Source organism: Vigna angularis, chromosome 6 (genome assembly GCF_016808095.1).
Source record: "Vigna angularis cultivar LongXiaoDou No.4 chromosome 6, ASM1680809v1, whole genome shotgun sequence".
In the NCBI taxonomy this organism is placed as follows: Eukaryota; Viridiplantae; Streptophyta; class Magnoliopsida; order Fabales; family Fabaceae; genus Vigna; species Vigna angularis.
Genome location: NC_068975.1, coordinates 32447584 through 32469395, shown reverse-complemented (window position 1 = coordinate 32469395; position 21812 = coordinate 32447584). Strand labels below are relative to the sequence as shown.

The 21812-nt window shown below is 30.1% G+C and overlaps 2 protein-coding genes and 1 long non-coding RNA gene across 16 annotated transcripts; 2 read left to right on the top strand and 1 right to left on the bottom strand.

Moving 5' to 3' along the window:
- The first annotated feature begins 3369 nt into the window (after positions 1-3369).
- LOC108343014 (beta-amyrin synthase) lies at positions 3370-14808 on the top strand. Of its 12 annotated transcripts, none has more exons than XR_008250094.1 (24): positions 3370-3444; positions 3796-4019; positions 4219-4404; positions 4545-4634; positions 4805-5002; positions 5087-5171; positions 5299-5465; positions 5588-5776; positions 5871-5984; positions 6089-6208; positions 8601-8723; positions 8827-8925; positions 9114-9170; positions 9262-9630; positions 9720-9800; positions 9900-9966; positions 10056-10198; positions 10344-10383; positions 10522-10568; positions 13451-13643; positions 13735-14084; positions 14169-14260; positions 14407-14490; positions 14594-14808. XR_008250094.1 is itself a non-coding variant. In XM_052879475.1 (19 exons), exons 2-17 carry the CDS (start codon positions 3819-3821, stop codon positions 10191-10193), a joined length of 2301 nt encoding a protein of 766 aa, XP_052735435.1. In that variant the 5' UTR covers positions 3370-3444; positions 3796-3818; the 3' UTR covers positions 10194-10198; positions 10344-10383; positions 10522-10634. The 12 variants fall into 12 exon arrangements, 2 of the variants coding, with proteins under 2 accessions (XP_052735435.1, XP_017436504.1); XR_008250091.1 differs by having other exon boundaries at positions 10037-10198; XR_008250092.1 differs by having other exon boundaries at positions 10037-10244.
- On the top strand, positions 7334-8282 carry LOC128197463 (uncharacterized). The gene is made up of 2 exons (XR_008250095.1): positions 7334-7715; positions 7812-8282. It is a non-coding gene; the product is annotated as an uncharacterized LOC128197463 (long non-coding RNA).
- A 537-nt stretch (positions 14809-15345) lies between the features above and the next one.
- LOC108341170 (protein ABCI12, chloroplastic) lies at positions 15346-20954 on the bottom strand. Of its 3 annotated transcripts, XM_017578825.2 has the most exons (7): positions 20395-20954; positions 19199-19315; positions 18522-18758; positions 18240-18404; positions 17268-17343; positions 16133-16197; positions 15346-15742 (listed from the first exon to the last, which is right to left on the bottom strand). In XM_017578825.2, the coding sequence occupies exons 1-7, from the start codon at positions 20710-20712 to the stop codon at positions 15590-15592; spliced, it is 1131 nt and encodes a 376-aa protein (XP_017434314.1). In that variant the 5' UTR covers positions 20713-20954; the 3' UTR covers positions 15346-15589. The 3 variants fall into 3 exon arrangements, with proteins under 3 accessions (XP_017434314.1, XP_052735434.1, XP_017434315.1); XM_052879474.1 differs by lacking the exon at positions 19199-19315; XM_017578826.2 differs by lacking the exon at positions 16133-16197 and having other exon boundaries at positions 15535-15742.
- Between the last annotated feature and the right edge of the window lie 858 nt (positions 20955-21812).

The following is a 21812-nucleotide window of genomic DNA, read 5'->3' as shown; positions in this document are numbered from 1 at the left end:
TATGGTTGTTCTTTTCTGGAACATGAATGTTAGTCTCCACAGTGTTATTCACCTTCACTTTCTTAACAACCAATCAACTTAACCATTTGGATTTTAATATTTTAGGGATTAATTTTACTTTGGAATTACAAACTATTTTAGACTTAATTACTAATTTAATTTCTATATTTAATATTTAATTTGTTTTGATATTATATTTTTTTACTTAATTTAACTTTTTTTAAAATTTATATTAAATTCTTATTTTTGTAAAAAAGATTAAATGTGGTCCTTCCACTAAATTAACACTAATGCAATTTAAAATTTTCACATGTTAAAATTTGAATTTTTTGTATATTAAAATTTATATTTAGCATCTATAAAATTAGAATAATTTTGTACTTATAAATGTCACATGTCAACATAAAAAGGTTTCATAATAAAAAGATGATTCAGATTTTTATATGTAATATATCTAAATTTTTGACACCTGAAATTTCAAACAATATTAATATTGATTTAATCAAATATAATATTAAATCTTTTTACAAAAAATAAATTTTAATTGAATTAAAAATAAATATAAAAATCAAAACAAATCAAATATATATTATAAAAACAAAAATTTTCAATTAAATTTTTATTTATTTATTGCTAATCTAAAACCCTTCAAATTAATAAATCTGTCCTAAATCAGTACAATAAAAACAAAATTCACATTTTCACAACATAGGAAATACTAAAATGAATCTTGAAAAAGTTATCAAATTTAAATTTTATAAATAAAAAATATAATTAGAAGAAAATATAGTCCATAATAAATGAAAAAATAAATTATATAGATAATTACTTTACATCTATGACATAATATAAAATATATATACCCATTCTTTTTTTCTATTTCTGTTGTGTAAAGTGAGAGATTAGAATAAAATATTATATAATTATTGTTTTTTAATTTGTTAATAATTAAGTTCATTACAATTTTTGTTTTATTAATATTAAATTTTGTATACATCATTTACAAATATTTCATCTAAGGTGTCAAATGTTCATTTCTCAATTTAAATTGGTTTAATAGGTTCGGATGTCCCTATATTTGTGGGTTCGTTTTAATTGGGTCCTCCAATTTTGAAAGTGATCAATTTGTTCCCTAATTTAACAAAATTGAGTTAATAATACCCTTTCCGTTAAATGCAATGGACGTCATTAACTTTTTAAACATGTGGTATGTTGAAGCATCCTTCAAATAAAATTGTGCCACCTGCAAATAAAAGGATGCCTCAACATGCCACATGTTTAAAAAAAGTTAACGCCGTCCATTATATTTAACGGAAATGGTATTATTGACTCAATTTTATTAAATTAGGGACCAAATTGATCACTTTCAAAATTAGAGGACCCAATTGAAACGAACCCACAAATATAAATATAAGAACCTCCGAACCTATTAAACCTTTAAATTTTCAATTAAATGAAACCAAACTGTCTAGCTACCAACTAAAAACCGTTGGCCTTTATATTTGGCATACGTGTAATCATTGTCTGGCTTAACAAAGTCACCCTTCAACTAATATAATTTGACATTAATGATTCATATATAAACAGTAACCTTTTATTTCAGAATTATTGAACTATAAAAATACTATTTTGAAGATATTTTAATCAATATTAATATTGCACAAAGAAACTAGTATTTATATTATTCTTATTATTAGTGGAATACATGTTTGTCCACTTTTATCTTATAATGATTATAAAATTTAAAAAGTTAAATTAATTAATAAAATAGTTTTACAATAATAAGAATAAAATTGATTGTATGTATATTAAGAAATATTATATTTTTATAAATTATAAAAATAAATGTAATTTTTTTATAAATAATTTTTATTTATTTTATAAGTATATTTTATTATAAGTAAATATTTTAGTTTTAAAGGACTACCAAATAAAAAATAGTTAAATTTAAATAAATAAATACTTAAAAGATATAATCAGTGAAATAAATATTTTAATTTTAAAAAATATTATTCAAAAAAGAAAAATATATTCATTATTCCACTCAATCTTCTTCTTCTCTTCCATGTTTAGAGATGCGAAAATACTTCTATTCTTCTAGATTGGTAAAAATAAAATAAAAACAAGAAAGAATAATGGAAAAAAAAATAAACCAAATCGTGATATTTATTGATGAATTTTACAGACGAATATTTTTACGGACAAATTTTTTCGTCGATAATTATCGATGCATTTATTGACAAAATAATCTCTTGATAATTACTAATGAGTTTACTAACAAAAATTTTTGTTGATAATTATTAACAAAATTAAGATTCTATTGGTGAAATTTACCAACAATATTTTTATCTACAAATTTTGACTATCAATAAATCGTGGATAATTTTATTTTATTAACAAATTATCTATATTAATTTTTCTTGTAATGTTTATTTTAGAAAACAATATATTTAATTCCTTTCACTCAACCACAGACGACATCTTATTGTGACATACATTGTTTATACATATGTCACACATGTTATCTCTATGAATATTTTTAATTTTTTAAAATGAAATAAATTGTTTTGAAAACATGAGGATCTCAAAGACTTCTTTGGAATGAAACTATAAAGAATTTTTTTTTTCAAAGGAGAAATCGTTTACAAATCTCTAATTTCTCTCTTCTAATATCTTAATTAAAGATAGAATTATTGGATCTAGAAGAAGAAGAAATAAAGAGATGAATTTTATCTTATATATTGATTGAAGTTGGAAAAGAAAAGTAAGGTGTTATTCCAATAAGAAAAAGAAGATGTCGACAAGTCAAGAGAGCAAAATGAAGAAAAATAAAATGAGAAATAAGTATTGAAGCCAAATCCGATTGAAGAGTTGGTGTTCATTAAAAAAATGTAAAAATGGTGAGAAGAAAACATAATCATAGTTTGGAACAACAACTAATTTCAACTTAAACAAAAACATATTTAATTTAAAATATATATATAGAAATACACGTCTTTGTAGTAACAATGGTGTGTAATAAAAAATGGAAAATTATATATGCTACTGTATTCTTCTTTTTCTTTTTTATTGTTTTTACATTTTTAAATTGAAGAATTTAGTATTCCAGTTTTGAAATTATGTGATTTTTTACGTTTGTTATATTTAAATTTAACATTAATTCAAAAAAAAAATTTCGTAAAGATAATAAAGAGACTAAATTTATAAAATATATAATCTATTTTTTATAATCTGCAGTAGGTTCTTTCTTGCTATTTAAAATCTGAATGGTTTTATTATATTTAATGTATTGTGGGAACCACAGCAACAAGTAGGGGTCACCCATCCCATTTATATATATATGTAATGTAAAGGGATAGTCCTGAACAAATTTGTTATAGCTTCAAGACATTTAGAGTGAAGAACTAAGGATTTATCCTTCACCTCTTCATCATCCTTCATCAGGTTCTTTCTTCTAAATCACATTATAAGTATCAGTTTCTCATGCACTCACTCAACTTCTACAAATCTAATTTCGGTTTACCTTTTTTTTATCATATTTTAAGTTGGACTTCTGTCTAGACAATAGTTGAAACTATAAACCTTTTTGTTCGTTTAGTGGTTCGGTTATTTCTACCGAAAATGGAATAGTTGGATTTCTTAACAAGGAAACAAAATTAAATCCATATTTGACTAAGACTATAAGAAATGTGAAGCACACACGATAAAAAAAAATTATTAAATAACAATTAATTTTAAAAATAAAAAATAATTTTCCATTATATTAACTGATTTAAAGTATATCTTACGGTGCAGGAGCAACTAAGGTTATTGAGAAAATGTGGAGGTTGAAGATAGCAGATGGAGGGAAGAGTCCTTACATATTCAGCACAAACAACTTTTTAGGAAGGCAAATATGGGAGTATGATTCTGAAGCAGGAACTGATGAAGAACGAGCACAGGTTGAAGCAGCTCGTCAACATTTCTATCAAAATCGCTTTCAGCAAAAGGCATGTGCTGATCGACTTTGGCGATTTCAGGTACTTCTTCTTTCTTATCTTCATAAAACCTCATTCTTCAGATGCATTAATAATTAATTAATTATTATACTCAACGAAATATTTTATATGAAGTTTCTTATTGGACGACAGTATGAAAACAGTAAAATATGAATATTATTCCGAAATGGAAAGTATCAATGAAATATATAATATAACTATATGTTAAATTTTTGTGCAGATTTTGAGGGAAAAAGAATTCAAACAAACAATAAGCAAAGTGAAGATAGAAGATGATGAGGAAATTACATGGGAGAAGGCTACTCAGACCATAAAGAGGGCTTCTCATTACCTTTCTGCACTGCAAACTAGTGATGGTCATTGGCCTGCTCAACTCGGGGGTTCTAACTACTTCGTTCCTGTAATGGTAAGTTTAACAATACTTGAATACCTTTATTCTTCACAATCACTTGTAATAAATTAGAGTTTATCTATAAAAAAATTATCAAAAACAAATCTATTATATTATACTTAATATTACATTTCTATTTGCGTCAAACATTGCAGATCATCTCCATCTACAGTACAGGACATCTTGATACTGTAATTTCAAAAGAACATCGTAAAGAAATTCTCCGTTACTTGTATAATCATCAGGTACACTTGTTCAACTTCAATACACCAAACTGAACTTCTTGTTGAAGAAAGAAAAACATACATGCTATTTTTCACCTTTTCTTTTCCATTTGTTGAAATTATTATATCTTTAAATTATATATAGCTGTCGTGAAATTTGAAAGTTTGTTCTTATTGGTAACCATTTGAAGAACGAAGATGGAGGGTGGGGATTACACATAGAAGGTCCAAGCACAATGTACGGTACCGCATTCAATTACGTAACTATGAGAATTCTTGGAGAAGGACCCAATGGAGGTCATAACAACGCTTGCGCTAAGGCCAGAAACTGGATTCATGATCATGGTACCATAACACTTATGCCTTCGTGGGGAAAATTTTGGCTTTCGGTATGCATGCTTTCATATAATTTAAAAACATACAAAATAAACAAATGTAAGCTTGTGAGTAATTAAATAATGTTTTTGCTGTAGGTACTTGGTATTGTTGATTGGAGTGGATGCAATCCAATGCCCCCTGAATTTTGGATACTTCCTACTTTTCTTCCCATGCATCCTGGTTAAATAATTAATTTTATTTTTTCACTATTTAAGAAATATGACTAGTTAATTCAATATATACACAATAGTTCATCATTTAATTCAGTATTACTGTATCTTAACTTCACCTTAATTAAATAATGCAGCTAAAATGTGGTATTATTGTCGACATGTATACATGCCCATGTCATATATATATGGGAAAAGATTCGTGTGTCCAGTCACTCCATTAATCACAGATTTGAGAGAAGAACTCTTTACTGAACCTTACGATGAAAATACTTGGAAAAAAGCTCGACACAAATGTGCAAAGGTAATTAAACTTTTATAATTCTTTTGATTAACTTGTAAAAAGCACACTAATTAATTAAAGAAAAAAAAATGATTTCAAAATTAAGAAAAAAAAAATACATGAAGATAATGTTTGGGTGACAGGAAGATCTGTATTATCCGCATCACTGGATACAAGATCTAATATGGGACAGTGCTTATTTTTTGACTGAGCCACTTCTCACTCGCTGGCCTTTCAATAAGATCAGAGAAAAGGCACTTGATGTAGCAATTAAAGGTATTCACTACGAAGATGAAAATACTCGATACATACATGGTGGCTGTATCAACAAGGTAATCATCATAATTTCAAAAACATCTTTATTATTCATACTATGCACCAATTTTAATTTTTAATTTTCGTTCACTTCGTGTTTGTGTTTCGTAGTCTTGCTCTTTGCTTGCTTCTTGGGTACACGATCCAAATGGAGATTCCTTTAAGAAGCATCTTGCAAGAGTCCCAGATTATTTATGGCTTTCAGAAGATGGAATGTGTGTTCCGGTATATAAATACAACTCAATTAATATCACCTTATTTATAATCACTAATATTAAGATAATCATGAAGATGATAACTTAATTAATCCAATTGTCTACATAATGTAGGGAGTTAATACGCAAACATGGGATGTTGGTTTCAGTGTTCAAGCTTTTCTCGCTACGGGTCTAATTGATGAACTTGGTCCCACACTTGAAAAAGCACATGATTTTATCAAGAAATCTCAGGTGAGTATATCATTAAATACATTGATTATATTTAAATACGTTTTTCCAGTGTCAAAATTTTTTATCTTATAGTAAATAATTTATTTTGGTTCAGCGAGTTATTATGCTATTCTTGAATTAGTATCATTGACATACTAATCTTGATAGTTTCATGTATTAAGGTAACAATAAATAAATTTTATTAAAGATTTAAATATTTATTTAATTCTCGTATTTATATGTCAATCTTTTTTTTTTTCTTGGTTTCAATTGATTCTATAAACTTGTTAAAAAGAATCAATTAAACTATTTTCGTTAAATTTTGATTAACATCTTTCTGTTAAGTTTTCATTAACATCTTTCCGTTAAGTTTTCATTAACATCGTATTAACATCGTATGCACATACTGAGATGTAATTCTTTTTGATTTCGTGGCATGATGGCATGCTGAGATTTGTCATCCTTCATGCCATGAATAACAAAATCTACAATCTTCTAAACCGGAAGATCCTCTTCCTGTACTTCTCCTTCGCCACTTCTCGGAGAAAATTCATTAGAGAGAGGGGAGGAAAATTCCATCAACCCTATCAATCAACAAAAACCGAAACAATCTCAATCTCAATTCGGTCCAGCAAAATGGATCACTACAAGGTTCTCGGCTTGCACCGAACCGCGGCCAAGGAGGAAATCAAAACCGCTTTCAAGAAACTAGCGTTTCAGTTCCATTCGGGCAAGCATTCCCCATCGCCGAGGGCCATTAGGGAAATGAAGAGAAAACTCCAGAACCAAAGTCGAGATGGAATCCAAAACCCGAACAAATTCGCATTCTAGAAGCCATCTTCAATTCTGGGATGGTGAATCCCCCAAGGGATGAGATAAGGAATATCTGGGTGCAGTTGCAGGAGTATGGCCAAGTTGGTGATGCCAATGTGCTCTATTGGTTCCAGAATCGCAAATCCAGGAGCAAGAACAAGCTCCGCCACATCCAAAACTCAAAGAACCACAACACAGAAACACAACCAAACTCAATTTCTCTCTCTCAAATCATACCACCTTCAACCTCATCCTCTTCCTCTGACAAATCCTCCTCAAAAGAATTAGTGCACCCAAATGCCATCTCCTTGAATCAGAATTATTTATAGTCTCACAACGACAATAACACCGCTTTGCTGCCACCAGCGATCGAGTCTTTCTCCTTTCCTTTGCACAATAATGGTCAAGGTGTAATAGTTAACAATACCATCACAACGCATGAGTTTTCTATCCCTCAGTTCTCCAACAATATCATGCAATCTCAACCACAGTGTGAACCAAAGGTTGGACACAGCAATAGTCTTTTTCTCAATGAGATCATGAACCACGAAACCTTCTCAAAGAAAGACCAAGATCAGGAAAAGGCATTAAAATCAATGCACCTTCACACACCATAGAAGCACCCAATTTCAATTGGGTTCTTTGCTGCAACACAAGCACAATGTTTTTCTTATTAGGTTTAATACATTCACCTATGGTGGGGACAACCGCAAAGGTGACACCTTTACCGTGCTTTACCTCATCCACTCATGTGGGTTGTACCTGGAATTGGCCAAGAAAGTCTCTAAGAGTGTGAATTTGAAAACCCCAGGCGGTGGAGGTGGCAGAGGAGTTGCGCCAGATGAAGTCGCAGCGGTAGGAGGACTCGAAGGCGAACGCTCGAGTGATGGAGATCTTCACATCACACCGAAACGCGTGGCAGGCGGAGGAGAAGCGGCTGTTGCAGCAGATCGAGGCGGCGACAGAGGAGATTATGTGCCTGAGGGGACGCGTGGCAAAGTTGAAGGAGGTGAGGAGTAGCGACCCCTGACGGTGCTCCGGTGATAATGCTCGGTCGTACGACAATCACAACATTGTTTTGGTGACGACTCCAGATTGTGCGGCGTAGTGGGCGGTGGGTGAGGGGAGTCCCGTGATTGATTGTACAAATAAACCATTCAAAAAATTTTAATACACCTCAGCATGTCACCAAATCTAAAAAAATTACATCTCAGTATGTGTACAGACTGCGTTAATGAAAACTTAACGAAAACAACTTAATTATTTTATTTTAACAACTTTATGGATTCGATTAGATGTAAAAAAAATAATGATTCACTTGAAATTAACGCATAAATACAATAAAGAAATGAGAATTTAAACCTTTATTAAAACATTACACGTCGACACGGCTAGTTTAAAAAAATACTATATAATTTATCGAAAGTAAATCAACATATTATGTAATAAAAATACTGGAAAAATATCGAAGAAACCATATACTTACGTAAGAATTGATTTTAAAGAAAAAATAAAGGTAGTAAAATAAATTAATGTTAGAATAAATTCATAATTGATTGGCTTTATTACGCAATAATGAATTGATACGGTAATATTATAGGTAGTAGAAAATCGTCCAGGAGATTTCAAGAGTAGGTTTCATCACATTTCTAAAGGGGCATGGACCTTTGCTGACAGAGACCACGGATTACAACTTTCTGACGGCGCTGCAGAATGTCTCAAGGTATTTAACTGCTTAGGTTACAAACATTTTAATCTGTTAAAATTCAGGAATAACAACAAGTATATGTTTCGTGGTTCTGACCAACCAATCATTCTTGTTTCAGTGTTGTTTACTTTTATCGATGTTACCAAAAGAGATTGTTGGAGAAAAATTAGAACCTGAACGGTTATATGACTCGGTCAATTTTCTGTTGTCCCTTCAGGTATAGTACTATAAAGATTTGTGGGAGCACACTTTTAAATTTTATATGATTAATTTGGTATTGGATGGTATGTCGTCTTAATCTTTGTCTACATCACACATCCTTGTAGTGTTAAAATTATGCACATTTTTTCTGTTATTTTTTTTATATTTTTCGCTCATTGAAGTTTCCACTCATTCGAATTGCAGAGCAAAAATGGAGGTTTGGCAGCGTGGGAGGCTGCATTAGGTCAAAAGTGGTTGGAAGTAAGTTTGAATAGTTGATTTCTACATTGTGTATAAATTTGTTTCCTGATATTGATTTCATTATTATTATTATTTTTTAATTAATTTGTAGAATCTAAATCCGGCGGAATTTCTTGCTGACATAGTGGTTGAGCACGAGTATATTGAGTGTACTGGATCAACAATTCAGGCTTTAGTATTGTTTAAAAAGCTATATCCAAATCATAGAAGGGAAGAGATAGAGAGGTTGATTATGAAAGCAGCTAAGTACATTGAAGATGAACAATCACCAAATGGAACTTGGGTTGGGATCTGGGGAGTTTGTTTCACCTACAGTTCTTGGTTCGCACTTGGAGGTTTAGTTGCTGCTGGAAAGACTTACACTAACTGCGCCACCATTCGTAAGGCTGTCAGATTTCTACTCTCAATACAGAACGAGGATGGTGGTTGGGGAGAAAGTTATCTTTCATGTCATATGAAGGTATGTAATTAAATCACTAAATATTATTACAATTTCCATTAGCTGTGATATAAATGAAAAATATTAATTAAGGGTAATGTGAAATGAAGACATACGTGCCTCTTGAAGGAGATCGATCACATGTTAGTCAAACAGCTTGGGCTCTAATGGCTTTAATTCATGCCGGACAGGTATTTTCTTCATGTGCATCTGCTGGATTTCAACGTCTATGGTTTATTATATTATTTAAAGTAATTGTTGATATTCCTTTTCTGAATGTGTCATGGTAGGCTGAGAGAGATCCAACACCTCTTCATCGTGCTGCAAAGTTACTCATTAATTCTCAGCTTGAAGATGGTGATTGGCCCCAACAAGTACCTCTCAAATCTCTATCCTTTGAATTATGACTAATTTATGTATTATGTAGTTTTTTGTGTGACTTGCAGGAGACTGTGGGAGCATACAAGAGTAGTTGTTTGCTTCATTATCCACTCTATAGAAGTTATTTTTCGATATGGGCTTTAAGTGAATACCGTAACAAAGTTTTAGTGTCTTGGACTACTTCGAAACTTGAGAAGTCTTAAAATCAGTAAGACAATGCCATACCATACAAATATCCTACAAATAAAATAAAAGTTGGTGATCAACTTTAATAACTATTTCTATTTTTTATAATTTTCAAATTCTGAAACAATAAGACGAGACATGTTACTGATGTGATGTTTTATTTTTAGATGAATCTTATGATGCGAGTCTTTGATATCATTATCTCAGGTAAGAAGTACGTTTCATACTGAATATGAAACTTATACATAAAAATGTCCCACAATGAAAATTATACACAAGATTTCTAAACTGGTTTATTGTTATGTAGAAAGTGTATTAATAAGATTTGACCGTATCTCAATGCAGATTTACAAGAAATTGATGGCAATGTTGTGAGGATGAAGATGTAGGATGTATGCTACATTCCTCTCTACAATAATATATGATTTTGAAGAATCTAAATAAACCATTTTATTATATATGTTATTGAGAAATGGAATTAAATAAACATGGTATGGTTGATGATAAGTGATTATGTAAAACAATTGAACATAAATGAAAAATATTTAAAATATATGAAATTATGTATTAGAAAGATAGATGTTTTATGTGATTTGATTAACAGAGATGTGTCAACATCCAATTTTATAACATCTAATTTTATTTGAGTAAATCAAATTTATTTTTATAAAACAAAAAATAAAATAAAGTTTTATTTTAAAATTTTCTTGTTAATTTAAACGTCAGTTCTTTAAGAGGAATATTCTCTTTAATTGATTCTAGTCATTAGAAACACTTAAATCATTACTTGAATTTTATCATCTACACTTCATATGAAGACATTAATTAATTAATTAAAACTTAAAAAATTACTTTTATATATATATATATATATATATATATATATATATATATATATATATATATATATATATATATATATATATATATATATATATAAAAGATGTTCACTATTTTGCTTAAGAAAAGAAGAAAAAGATGTATTAGGTATTAAAGAATCAAGACTTGAGAGTTCATAAAGGAAGGTGATGGCCTCTTGTGGTTGTTTTTTTTTTCATTTCACTGTCCAAAGCTAATTTCAACCTTTTCTGGATTACAATTATGGTTGTTCTTTTCTGGAACATGAATGTTCAGTCTCCACAGTGTTATTCACCTTCACTTTCTTAACAACCAATCAACTTAACCATTTGGATTTTAATGTTTTAGGGATTAATTTTACTTTGGAATTACAAACTATTTTAGACTTAATTACTAATTTAATTTCTATATTTAATATTTAATTTGTTTTCATATTATATTTTTTTACTTAATTTAACTTTTTTTAAAATTTATATTAAATTCTTATTTTTGTAAAAAAGATTAAATGTGGTCCTTCCACTAAATTAACACTAATGCAATTTAAAATTTTCACATGTTAAAATTTGAATTTTTTGTATATTAAAATTTAGATTTAGCATATATAAAAATAGAATAATTTTGTACTTATAATATGTCACATGTCAATATAAAAAGGTTTCATAATAAAAAGATGATTCAGATTTTTATATGTAATATATCTAAATTTTTGACACCTGAAATTTCAAACAATATTAATATTGATTTCATCAAATATAATATTAAATCTTTTTAAAAAAATAAATTTTAATTGAATTAAAAATAAATATAAAAATCAAAACAAATCAAATATATATTACAAAAACAAAAATTTTCAATTAAATTTTTATTTATTTATTGCTAATCTAAAACCCTTCAAATTAATAAATCTGTCCTAAATCAGTACTATAAAGACAAAATTCACATTTTCACAACATAGGAAATACTAAAATGAATCTTGAAAAAGTTATCAAATTCAAATTTTATGAATAAAAAATATAATTAGAAGAAAATATAGTCCATATTAAATGAAAAAATAAATTATATAGATAATTACTTTACATCTATGACATAATATAAAATATATATACCCATTCTTTTCTTCTATTTCTGTTGTGTAAAGGGAGAGATTAAAATAAAATATTATATAATTATTGTTTTTTAATTTGTTAATAATTAAGTTCATTACAATTTTTGTTTTATTAATATTAAATTTTGTATACATCATTTACAAATATTTCATCTTAGGTGTCAAATGTTCGTTTCTCAATTTAATTTTTCAATTAAATGAAACCAAACTGTCTAGCTACCAACTAAAAAACCGTTGGCCTCTATATTTGGTACACGTGTAATCATTGTCTGGCTTAATAAAGTCACCCTTCAACTAATATAATTTGACATTAATGATTCATATATAAACAGTCACTTTTTATTTCAGAATTATTGAACTATAAAAATACTATTTTGAAGATATTTTAATCAATATTAATATTGCACAAAGAAACTGGTATTTATATTATTATTATTATTAGTGGAATACATGTTTGTCCACTTTTATCTTATAATGATTATAAAATTTAAAAAGTTAAATTAATTAATAAAATAGTTTTACAATAATAAGAATAAAATTGATTGTATGTATATTAAGAAATATTATATTTTTATAAATAATTATAAAAATAAATGTAATTTTTTTATAAATAATTTTTATTTATTTTATAAGTATATTTTATTATAAGTAAATATTTTAGTTTTAAAGGACTACCAAATAAAAAATAGTTAAATTTAAATAAATAAATACTTAAAAGATATAATCAATAAAATAAATATTTTAATTTTAAAAAATATTATTCAAAAAAGAAAAATATATTCATTATTCCACTCAATCTTTTTCTTTTTCTCTTCTATGTTTAGAGATGGGAAAATACTTCTATTCTTTCTCTTTTAGGCAACTATGCGTCCAAGAATTATCATCGCTCAACGTCACGGTGATCTATTCTAAGTCTGGTCAAAGTCAACATTTGTTATTGTTTTTATAATTAGAGACATAGTTTGTATTATTTGGCATCAACCTTAATAATTTTTTCACCATAATATTATCAAAGTTTGCAATGAAGGATTCAATTGGATTGAAGATATTTTGTTTGGAATATGTTCATTCTTCTAGATTGGTAAAAATAAAATAAAAATGAGAAAGAGCGAAGAAAAAAGATAAACCAAATCGTGTTATTTATCAATGAATTTTACTGACGAATATTTTTATAGATGAATTTTTTCGTCAATAACAATTAACAAATTTATCGATTTTTTTGTCGATAATTATCGATGCATTTATTGACAAAATAATCTCTTGATAATTACTAATGATTTACTAACAAAAACTTTTGTTAAATTACTTCAGGCTAAGCATGCTTAACCATGAAGTTCTTATAGGTTAGGCTACCGAAAAACAAATGCATTTTGGTGATATGAGTAACCAAATCAATCCCTTTAAACTATCCTTCAACTATATAGTCTCATACCTATACAGTCTCTAGATCCCTCTCGTTCCAGTGTATGTTCGATTCGTCCATATGCCCCAAAAGTGGTTGGAAGTAAGTTTGAATAGTTGATTTCTACATTGTGTATAAATTTGTTTCCTGATATTGATTTCATTATTATTATTATTTTTTAATTAATTTGTAGAATCTGAATCCGGCGGAATTTCTTGCTGACATAGTGGTTGAGCACGAGTGTATTGAGTGTACTAGATCAACAATTCAGGCTTTAGTATTGTTCAAAAAACTATATCCAAAGCATAGAAGGGAAGAGATAGAGAGGTTGATTGTGAAAGCAGCTAAGTACATTGAAGATGAACAATCACCAAATGGAACTTGGATTGGGATCTGGGGAGTTTGTTTCACATACAGTTCCTGGTTCGCACTTGGAGGTTTAACTGCTGCTGGAAAGACTTACACTAACCTGTCAAATTTCTACTCTCCATACAGAATGAGGATGGTGGATGGAGAGAAAGTTATCTTTCATGTCCAATGAAGGTTTCTAATTAAACCACAATTATTTATGATTGCAGTTTCCATTAGCTTAAATGTCGTTAATTATAAATATTAATGAATGCATAGGAGCGATGAAGACGTACGTGTCTCTGGAAGTAAATCGATCAAATGTATGTCAAACAGCTTGGGCTCTAATGGCTTTAACTTATGCCGGACAGGTATTATCTTCACCTGCATCTGCTAGATTTCAAAATCTATGGTTTATTATGTTATTTAAAGTAAGTGTAGATTTCGAAATCTATGGTTTATTATGTTATTTAAAGTAAGTGTCGTTGATATTCCTTTTTTGAATGTGGCATGATAGGCTGAGAGAGATCCAACACCTCTTCATCGTGCTGCAAAGTTACTCATTAATTCTCAGTTAGAAGATGGCGATTGGCCCCAACAAGTACTTCTCAAATCTTTATCCTTTGAATTATGACTAAGTTATGTATTATGTAATATAATTGCATCAAAAAATCTTAATCTTTTGTCTGACTTAATTGTGGCAGGAGGCTGTGAGGGCATACAAGAGTAGTTGCTTGCTTCATTACCCATTTTATAGAAGTTATTTTCCGATATTGGCTTTGAGTGAATACCGTAACAAAGTCTTAGTTCCTTGGACTAATCCCAAACTTGAGATGTGGTAAGATCAGAAAGACAATGTCATACCATACAAATATCCAACCGATAAAATCAAAGTTGGTGATCAACTTTAATAACTTTATTTCTACTTTTATAATTTACAGATTCTGAAACAATAAAACAAGACATGCTACTTATGTGATATTTTATTTTTAAATGAATCTTATGCTAGTCTTTGACTTCATTATCTCAGGTAAGAAGTACCTTTCATACTGAAACTTATACATAAAAGTTGTCAACACACTGAATATTACACACAAATAAATTCTAGACATATTACGACAACGACACACTAATATTTTTATATACTGGGATACTAAAAGAAACTAGTACAAAGAAATAACCTCGATAGTTTAATGCATTAGACTATCTAAATAAACCAGTTTTTCTTAATTTTAATTAAATTGTGTTTTACGTATAAATTAATTTGTAAAAGTTCTCCTATAAAAGCTTTTATAAAGATTTTTTTAATTTATAGAAAGATTATTTCATATTTCCTTCTTCTATCTTTTAGAAATGCTTACGAAATAATTTAGCCCATTGACATAATGGGTCATGAAAATACTGCTTGAACCTTTTATAAAAAGATTTGAATTGAAACAAACTGGTAGGGAAGAAATGTCATAAAAAGTGTCAATCCACTCGATCTCTGGTAAAACATACCAAAACCATCCACATTTTCCTCAGTTCATCTTTCCATCTTTATGGAAAAACTGCACAACCAGACAAAATCCCCTTGCCCTTGAACATACACATGTGATACTAATTTTTCACATGCAAACAGAAAGATGACAAATTAACTTAATGATGAAAAAACATAACATCACTCTAGAATGCTCTTACAGATGGAGTGGAATATATTGTTAGACAAGGTAGTACTCAGACAGGAGAGCAGCTCCTATGAGAACTGTCAAGAACAGCAAACATATAGCATCTACCATCCCAAACGATGATTCTGACAAAAAGTAAATTTTGTGACTGCCACTATCCCCTTTAAAACCTCTGACTATCATAGCCTGCAGTATTTTATGTTAAACTATCAGAACACAATCATAACAACAGATTAGTGTTTCCAGGTCAGTCCACAAGATGTCCAGGGAAATTGAATACAGTAACATGCTTGACTAATTTAATAAAAGTACATATTTTCTAAACCCAGCATTGTTAATGAAATCCACATAGAGTTCAAACTATGAAATAAACAAAAGAATACATTTCTAAATGGGTCACTTTTCATGTGGGAACTGAAGGTAACACCAGTGAAAGCTTGTATCTGAAAAGCCTTCAAAATAGTTTATGAATTTTAAACAAATTCACAGATCAAGAATGAGTTGCAAATATGATAAGGTTGAAGAATTTCAAGGAAACCTAGACAAAGAAGAATACTATGTAAATTTAAGATAAACCTGAGAAATTTGATCTGCATGGCTGAAAATATTTTTGAAGATGCGCCGGAAGTAGTTAAAAAAAACTGCAAAGTCATATAAGGGAAAACAAAAGAATAAGGACAAATGAAGAAATATCTTCAAATAAAAGCCTTAAGTCTAGTGTAAATCTATTGAACATTAACCTAATTAAGAATAGCTTGTCCATTGCAGAACTAAGTTTCCAGTACAAACTATCTATCATATAATATAAAATCCTAATTATACTGCATGCAAAAAAATTCCTATTTTGCTATCATACTGTCATTTAAAAGGAGGTACATGTGCCTGTTAGCATTACAGAGAAGAAAGTTCATTGAGATTATTACACTGGCATTCGTTATTGTGTTTAGAATAAGACTAGCATAGTTCATTACACTAACATGTCATATAAGGTAAATGTAGCAATTCATGTATCAATCCAAATATTGACAATTTTTTAAATACTGTCATTTTAATATAACAAAATGGTTGAACAACTGTAATAGATAAACTATGAGTATAAGATCCATGCCACATAACATCAAAATGTAAGTGCTATTCAAAGAAAAGTAAACTTAGTTCATGAATAGGCAGCCAAAGATGGCGATTGCCAGTATAATTATCCTTACAAATGTGTTACGATAAGCACTCCATTGTATCAATTTCTAAAGCCTAGACTACTCATCAGACAGTACTTATACTCGTTCCAGTAACCTTGTGTTTGGAAAGTATATTCTAGAAGAGGGTGTAGAATGTGGGGCTCAACCATGGGGCTTTATGTAGGACTTTAGGAAAATTACATATTTAATTATGCAAACAAACAATTATGTACGACCGGTACAATATTAATTATGCAGACAGTTAAATATTTTTCGTTTTTATTGCTGTGGTAGTGTTGGGAGACAGGGAGGAGTTCAGTAGTTTTCTGGATAAAGATAATCTTTGGGTGTCTAAACTCTGGAATAGCAAGAAACTGGTCATTTCTGTGATTTGGTGCGAGTTAATACTTTTTCTTCTAAAGAATCTAAATGAGTTTTATGCAAAATTATTAACCAAATAATATCCATCACCTAGTTAGCTGGAAAGTCGAGAAATGATTATAAAAAAGAACAACATTTTTTGCATATTTACTTACTATCAATGGTCTCCATAACAGTCAGCTGCTTCCAATTTATCCTACGGGATACAATCCCCAAAGCAATGTTCCGGACCTGCAACAAAACAATATGAAGTATGGATTTTAAAGAGTACAGCAAAAGGAAAATGAATGGATTAAGCATAGCAGTTTAAGTTGACGAAATGTCCAATTTTACTTCCATTTGCCAAAGAATTTTTATTAATTCACATATTTATTACTATTATCTACTTGTGTGTTGTACTTGCTAATATCTAGGCCAACCTTGCCACCATAGTATGAAAAATTGCTAATAAACAGTCTTTCTGAAAATTATTTATTGCCTTTGCTAAATCTAATACAAACATCAGTAACAACTGAAAACTTTATTAAACGAGACATTGTCTCGTTCCTGTTTGGTTGTACTTCAAAATTGTAGAAATCAGGAAGATATCTTGTACTGCTCTGTTTACTTTCCCATAACATCCATAAGTTTGATCCCTCTGAGTTCCTTACTGAACCTCCCAATACCCTAAGTCTCTAACTCTTCTCAATTGAAAAGATACCCCTTTCTCACATCTATTATTTATCGGCAGCATGTCTTACTTCTCTAATCATCTCAGCCCCAATTAATTAAGATAACAGTTTTCTGATTCGTTATTCATAAACAAATACAACATCCAAAACCCTAATTTCTTGCAACAAGATGCAATGTTTATTACAATAATTCAAACACATCACAGCTGCTAGTAAGCAATCAGCAACACTAATTAAAAATAAATAAAAATAAAATAAAATAGACTGCATCAGTAATCAGCAATCAGCAATATCTATCAAAATAGGCACCACACCTGTGCCTGGGCATGGTCGTTTTAGTAATCATGGAAGCATATAAATTTGAAACAATTAAAACAAGCTGTATATTTGTCAAATTCAGATGAAAACTATGTTTATCAAATGATACTGTTGTACGTAAAATCCTTAATCTCCTACCTCATCAAAAACGAGACTGATAAACCTCAATGAGAGTAAAAGTGTAAGCACAATTTCTGACACAGAAACACCGATGTGTCTCAGAGGGAGCATAAACCATCGTAATGCAAATGCTAGTTGTTCGGGTGTGGTAGTTGTGAGGCAGAGACTTGCACTTTGAAATACCTTCCAAAGAAATGCAGACCAAATTCTCAGAAAGTCAGAATCATAAAAGTTCTATTGTTTTAGGAAGCTTCCATCAGTAAATGAAAAGAAATGGCAGAAATACAGAGAACAACTTACAGTAAAAGTCAAACATGCAACAGTGCTTGCTACAGATAGGCCTTTCCTGGTAAATGTTAATGGACCTAACTTTGTGATTGTATACGCATAACCTGATAAAGATACAGGAAGATTAGGAAGCCCCATCATTGCAGGGGGTGGCGTTCTCAACTGAACAAGTGCGGGTACACCATCTGAACCTAGCCCTAATGTTATGAATAGTAATCCAGATAGCAAATAAACTCTTCCCAGTTGATCCTACAAGAGAAATTATCAGGAAATTTCTCCAATCAACACATCACTTCAAGATAAAAAAGAAAAAATAAATAAATAGAATAAACAGCCAACAACCAGATAGATTTCATACAACATAAAGGAAAATCCAACTCATTTATGATATGGTAAGAGCTAACTCAAATCATAGATAAGCATTAAGAATAAGAAATGCCATGAACAATTTAGAATAGAGGGGAGAGGAAAAAGCAATTAACATGATGGTTAAAAAAATAGTGAACATCAAATGAAACACAATGCAAAGCTTTAACTGAGAGATCAAACATCCTTGGACTATTAATTCCAACAGCCCCGAAATTAATGATAAACAACCAACCATAATTAAGCAATGTGAACAATCCATACATATATGAATATGATCCCACTTCCAGAGTTAGATAAGTCAAGGGTTAACAATTATTTACCGTCCAAGCATTTCTTGGTAGAACCCACATTGAAAGCAAAGTCAAGTATATCACTAATCCAAATCGCATAATTATGTGAGACCTTGCAGGTAGAACAACCAGAGCTAAAAGCCATACCTGTGAAATCAGACTGATTGGTCACAAAAACACATAACCCAAGCAGCCAAAACAAACAATTCAAACATTCCAGCTACACAACCCATGTATTAACAACTGTCAAAATATTTGCCGCAATTTATAGCTGATAAGAACTCTGACGTTAAGCATCACAAAGTGAAATAAATCAAACATGTACCAAAAGCAACTTCACTACCAGTCCAATTCTGCGGCTGATCAATACGTAGATGGTAAACGGAATCGGCTCACCCAATGCTTTATTCTTATGTTTCAATTACTGGTTAGTTGTTGCATTTCTCTTTATCAAAAACTATCACAAACTACTGTCAGCAGAAGCCAACCAAAGCCACGGTTGCATGAACAAACTTTGCGCACATTTGGATTATTTTTAGTCATAAGCTTGAATGCATTTTATTTTGCAAACTGGGTTTTAAAAAGCAACCTTGGTATTGCTTCGAATTGAAACACGGCTAATATAAGTGCGCAAACAAATTTCTAAGAAAAACCAAACCGAGTTTATTGAAAAAACTTTAGCTAGGAGAGGTCAAATGGTAAAGCAAACACAGCCTTAAAATATTTGTATCATGCGGAATAACACTCTCACTTAACTCTCTCAGTTCACACAATGCATTCACCAATTTCTCTGCTAAAACGATGATCATAGCAGTCATCACAAGTTTCATTTTCCCATTCTTATAAAAAAAATATTGCAAACCCAAAACTAAAACACTGGACAGTTAACATCTACTATGGAATAAATCATCAATTTAGTCCCTAAGTATGACATTTTCTCCTGGATAGTTCTTAAATATTGAATAGCCATCAATCTAGTTCCTCGGTTGATTATTTCATATAAGAGACTAAATTTGAAATGTTTTTCATTACTTAAGAAACTCTGCGACATGACTTCTAGTATTGTAGAGACTACTTACATAATTTTATAAGTACAAGGAAGATTATTTAACAAAGAGGATAAAGACCAAATTGTTCGTTTATTCCTTGATAATCAAAACTCAGCAGAAAACATAATAGATAAAAGCACAAGCTTTAAGTGCCGAAATTGATAATACATGACTGACCAATTTGACTCGAGGGTCGACAGAGTGAAGAAACGTGGTGGGGTACGCAACAAACTGGCCAATGGGACTTGCTGTGGCGCCGGCGATCAATCTGAAAACTTTGTCGGCGGCGAAAGATCCTACAGGGACCCACTGGGACCAATTTGCTGCCTGAGCATTACCATCACCCTTTGAAGCGCTTGCTCTGACTCTGAGTCTCACGTTCCTGGCCAAAAGGGTTTTCTTCGGCGTGAGGATTGCGGAAGTGCGTTTTGGGAAAAGCACGGAACTTGGTGGCGGGAATGAGACCGAAATGAAGGTGGCATGGTTACAGTTCATGGGTAGGTGAATTGAGAGGCAATTCGGCTCTGAATTGCCTCACGAACTATGCTGCAATCTCCGTGGCGTTGTAATCATGCGACGTTTCAGAATTCGATCGAGTGGTTGAAATGTTGATAACAACTTAACCCAATGGGTAGCACTCACTGGTTTGTGTTCACTGTCACATTGAGCACACCATGAAAATGGAAATTATGGACTATCTTCCCGGTGATAAAGATCGGTAGTTCTTATTATCAGCAAACTTGGTGGGATTGACAAATAATTAATATCTTTTATATTTAATTTTTAACTTAAATTGTAAAATTTATATTTTTTAATATTAATATATAAAAATACAGTCAATATTTATTACCTTTTTTGTTCTCCGAAAATAATTTTATTTAACATTTTTACTACCAGATTGGCTTTTTCTATGTTAAACTGGACCTAGTAATCTTTTTACTATTTCTGTTTCACAGTAATTACAGGGTGACAGTTTAGTCGGAACTTATTTTTGTTCTTTTTTTTTTCTTTTTCGTACGAACTCATTATCTTTACATATTTACTTACTTTTGAGGTATTTTATTTCTGTACCGCCACAAATTTATCTCTGGATTAGCATGTAAACAAAATTCCGTTTTTGACTTTTCTGGGATATGTAATTTAAAAGTTAAAAATGATTTTTGAATTTTGAACTCGAAATTTATTTAACTTTCAGATTATATAATCTGAAAAATCATTTAGTTTTCAAATGGTATAATTTAAAAATCATTTTTTTTAAATTATATGATTTAAAAGTTCTTTTTTAGAAAAGAATTGTTTTCACCTTTTTTACTATGTAATATGAAAACTTTTCTAAAGAAAAAATAAATTTTAAATTACACAGTTTAAAATATGAAAGTTATTATTTATTTTCAAAAGTAATTTTTAAAGTATACAATTAAAAAACACAAATCTAGATTTTATTTTATAAAGGAGTAATAGAAAAAAATTATGGAAATGTAGGAAGAAACTGCCTACTTTTTATTGCTCTTTTTTTTTTCACTTCCCCGAGTTGTTAGGCGTGGCAGTTCATTCCTTCTTTTGGGCCTAATGCAATCTCTTGTTTAGTATTTTGT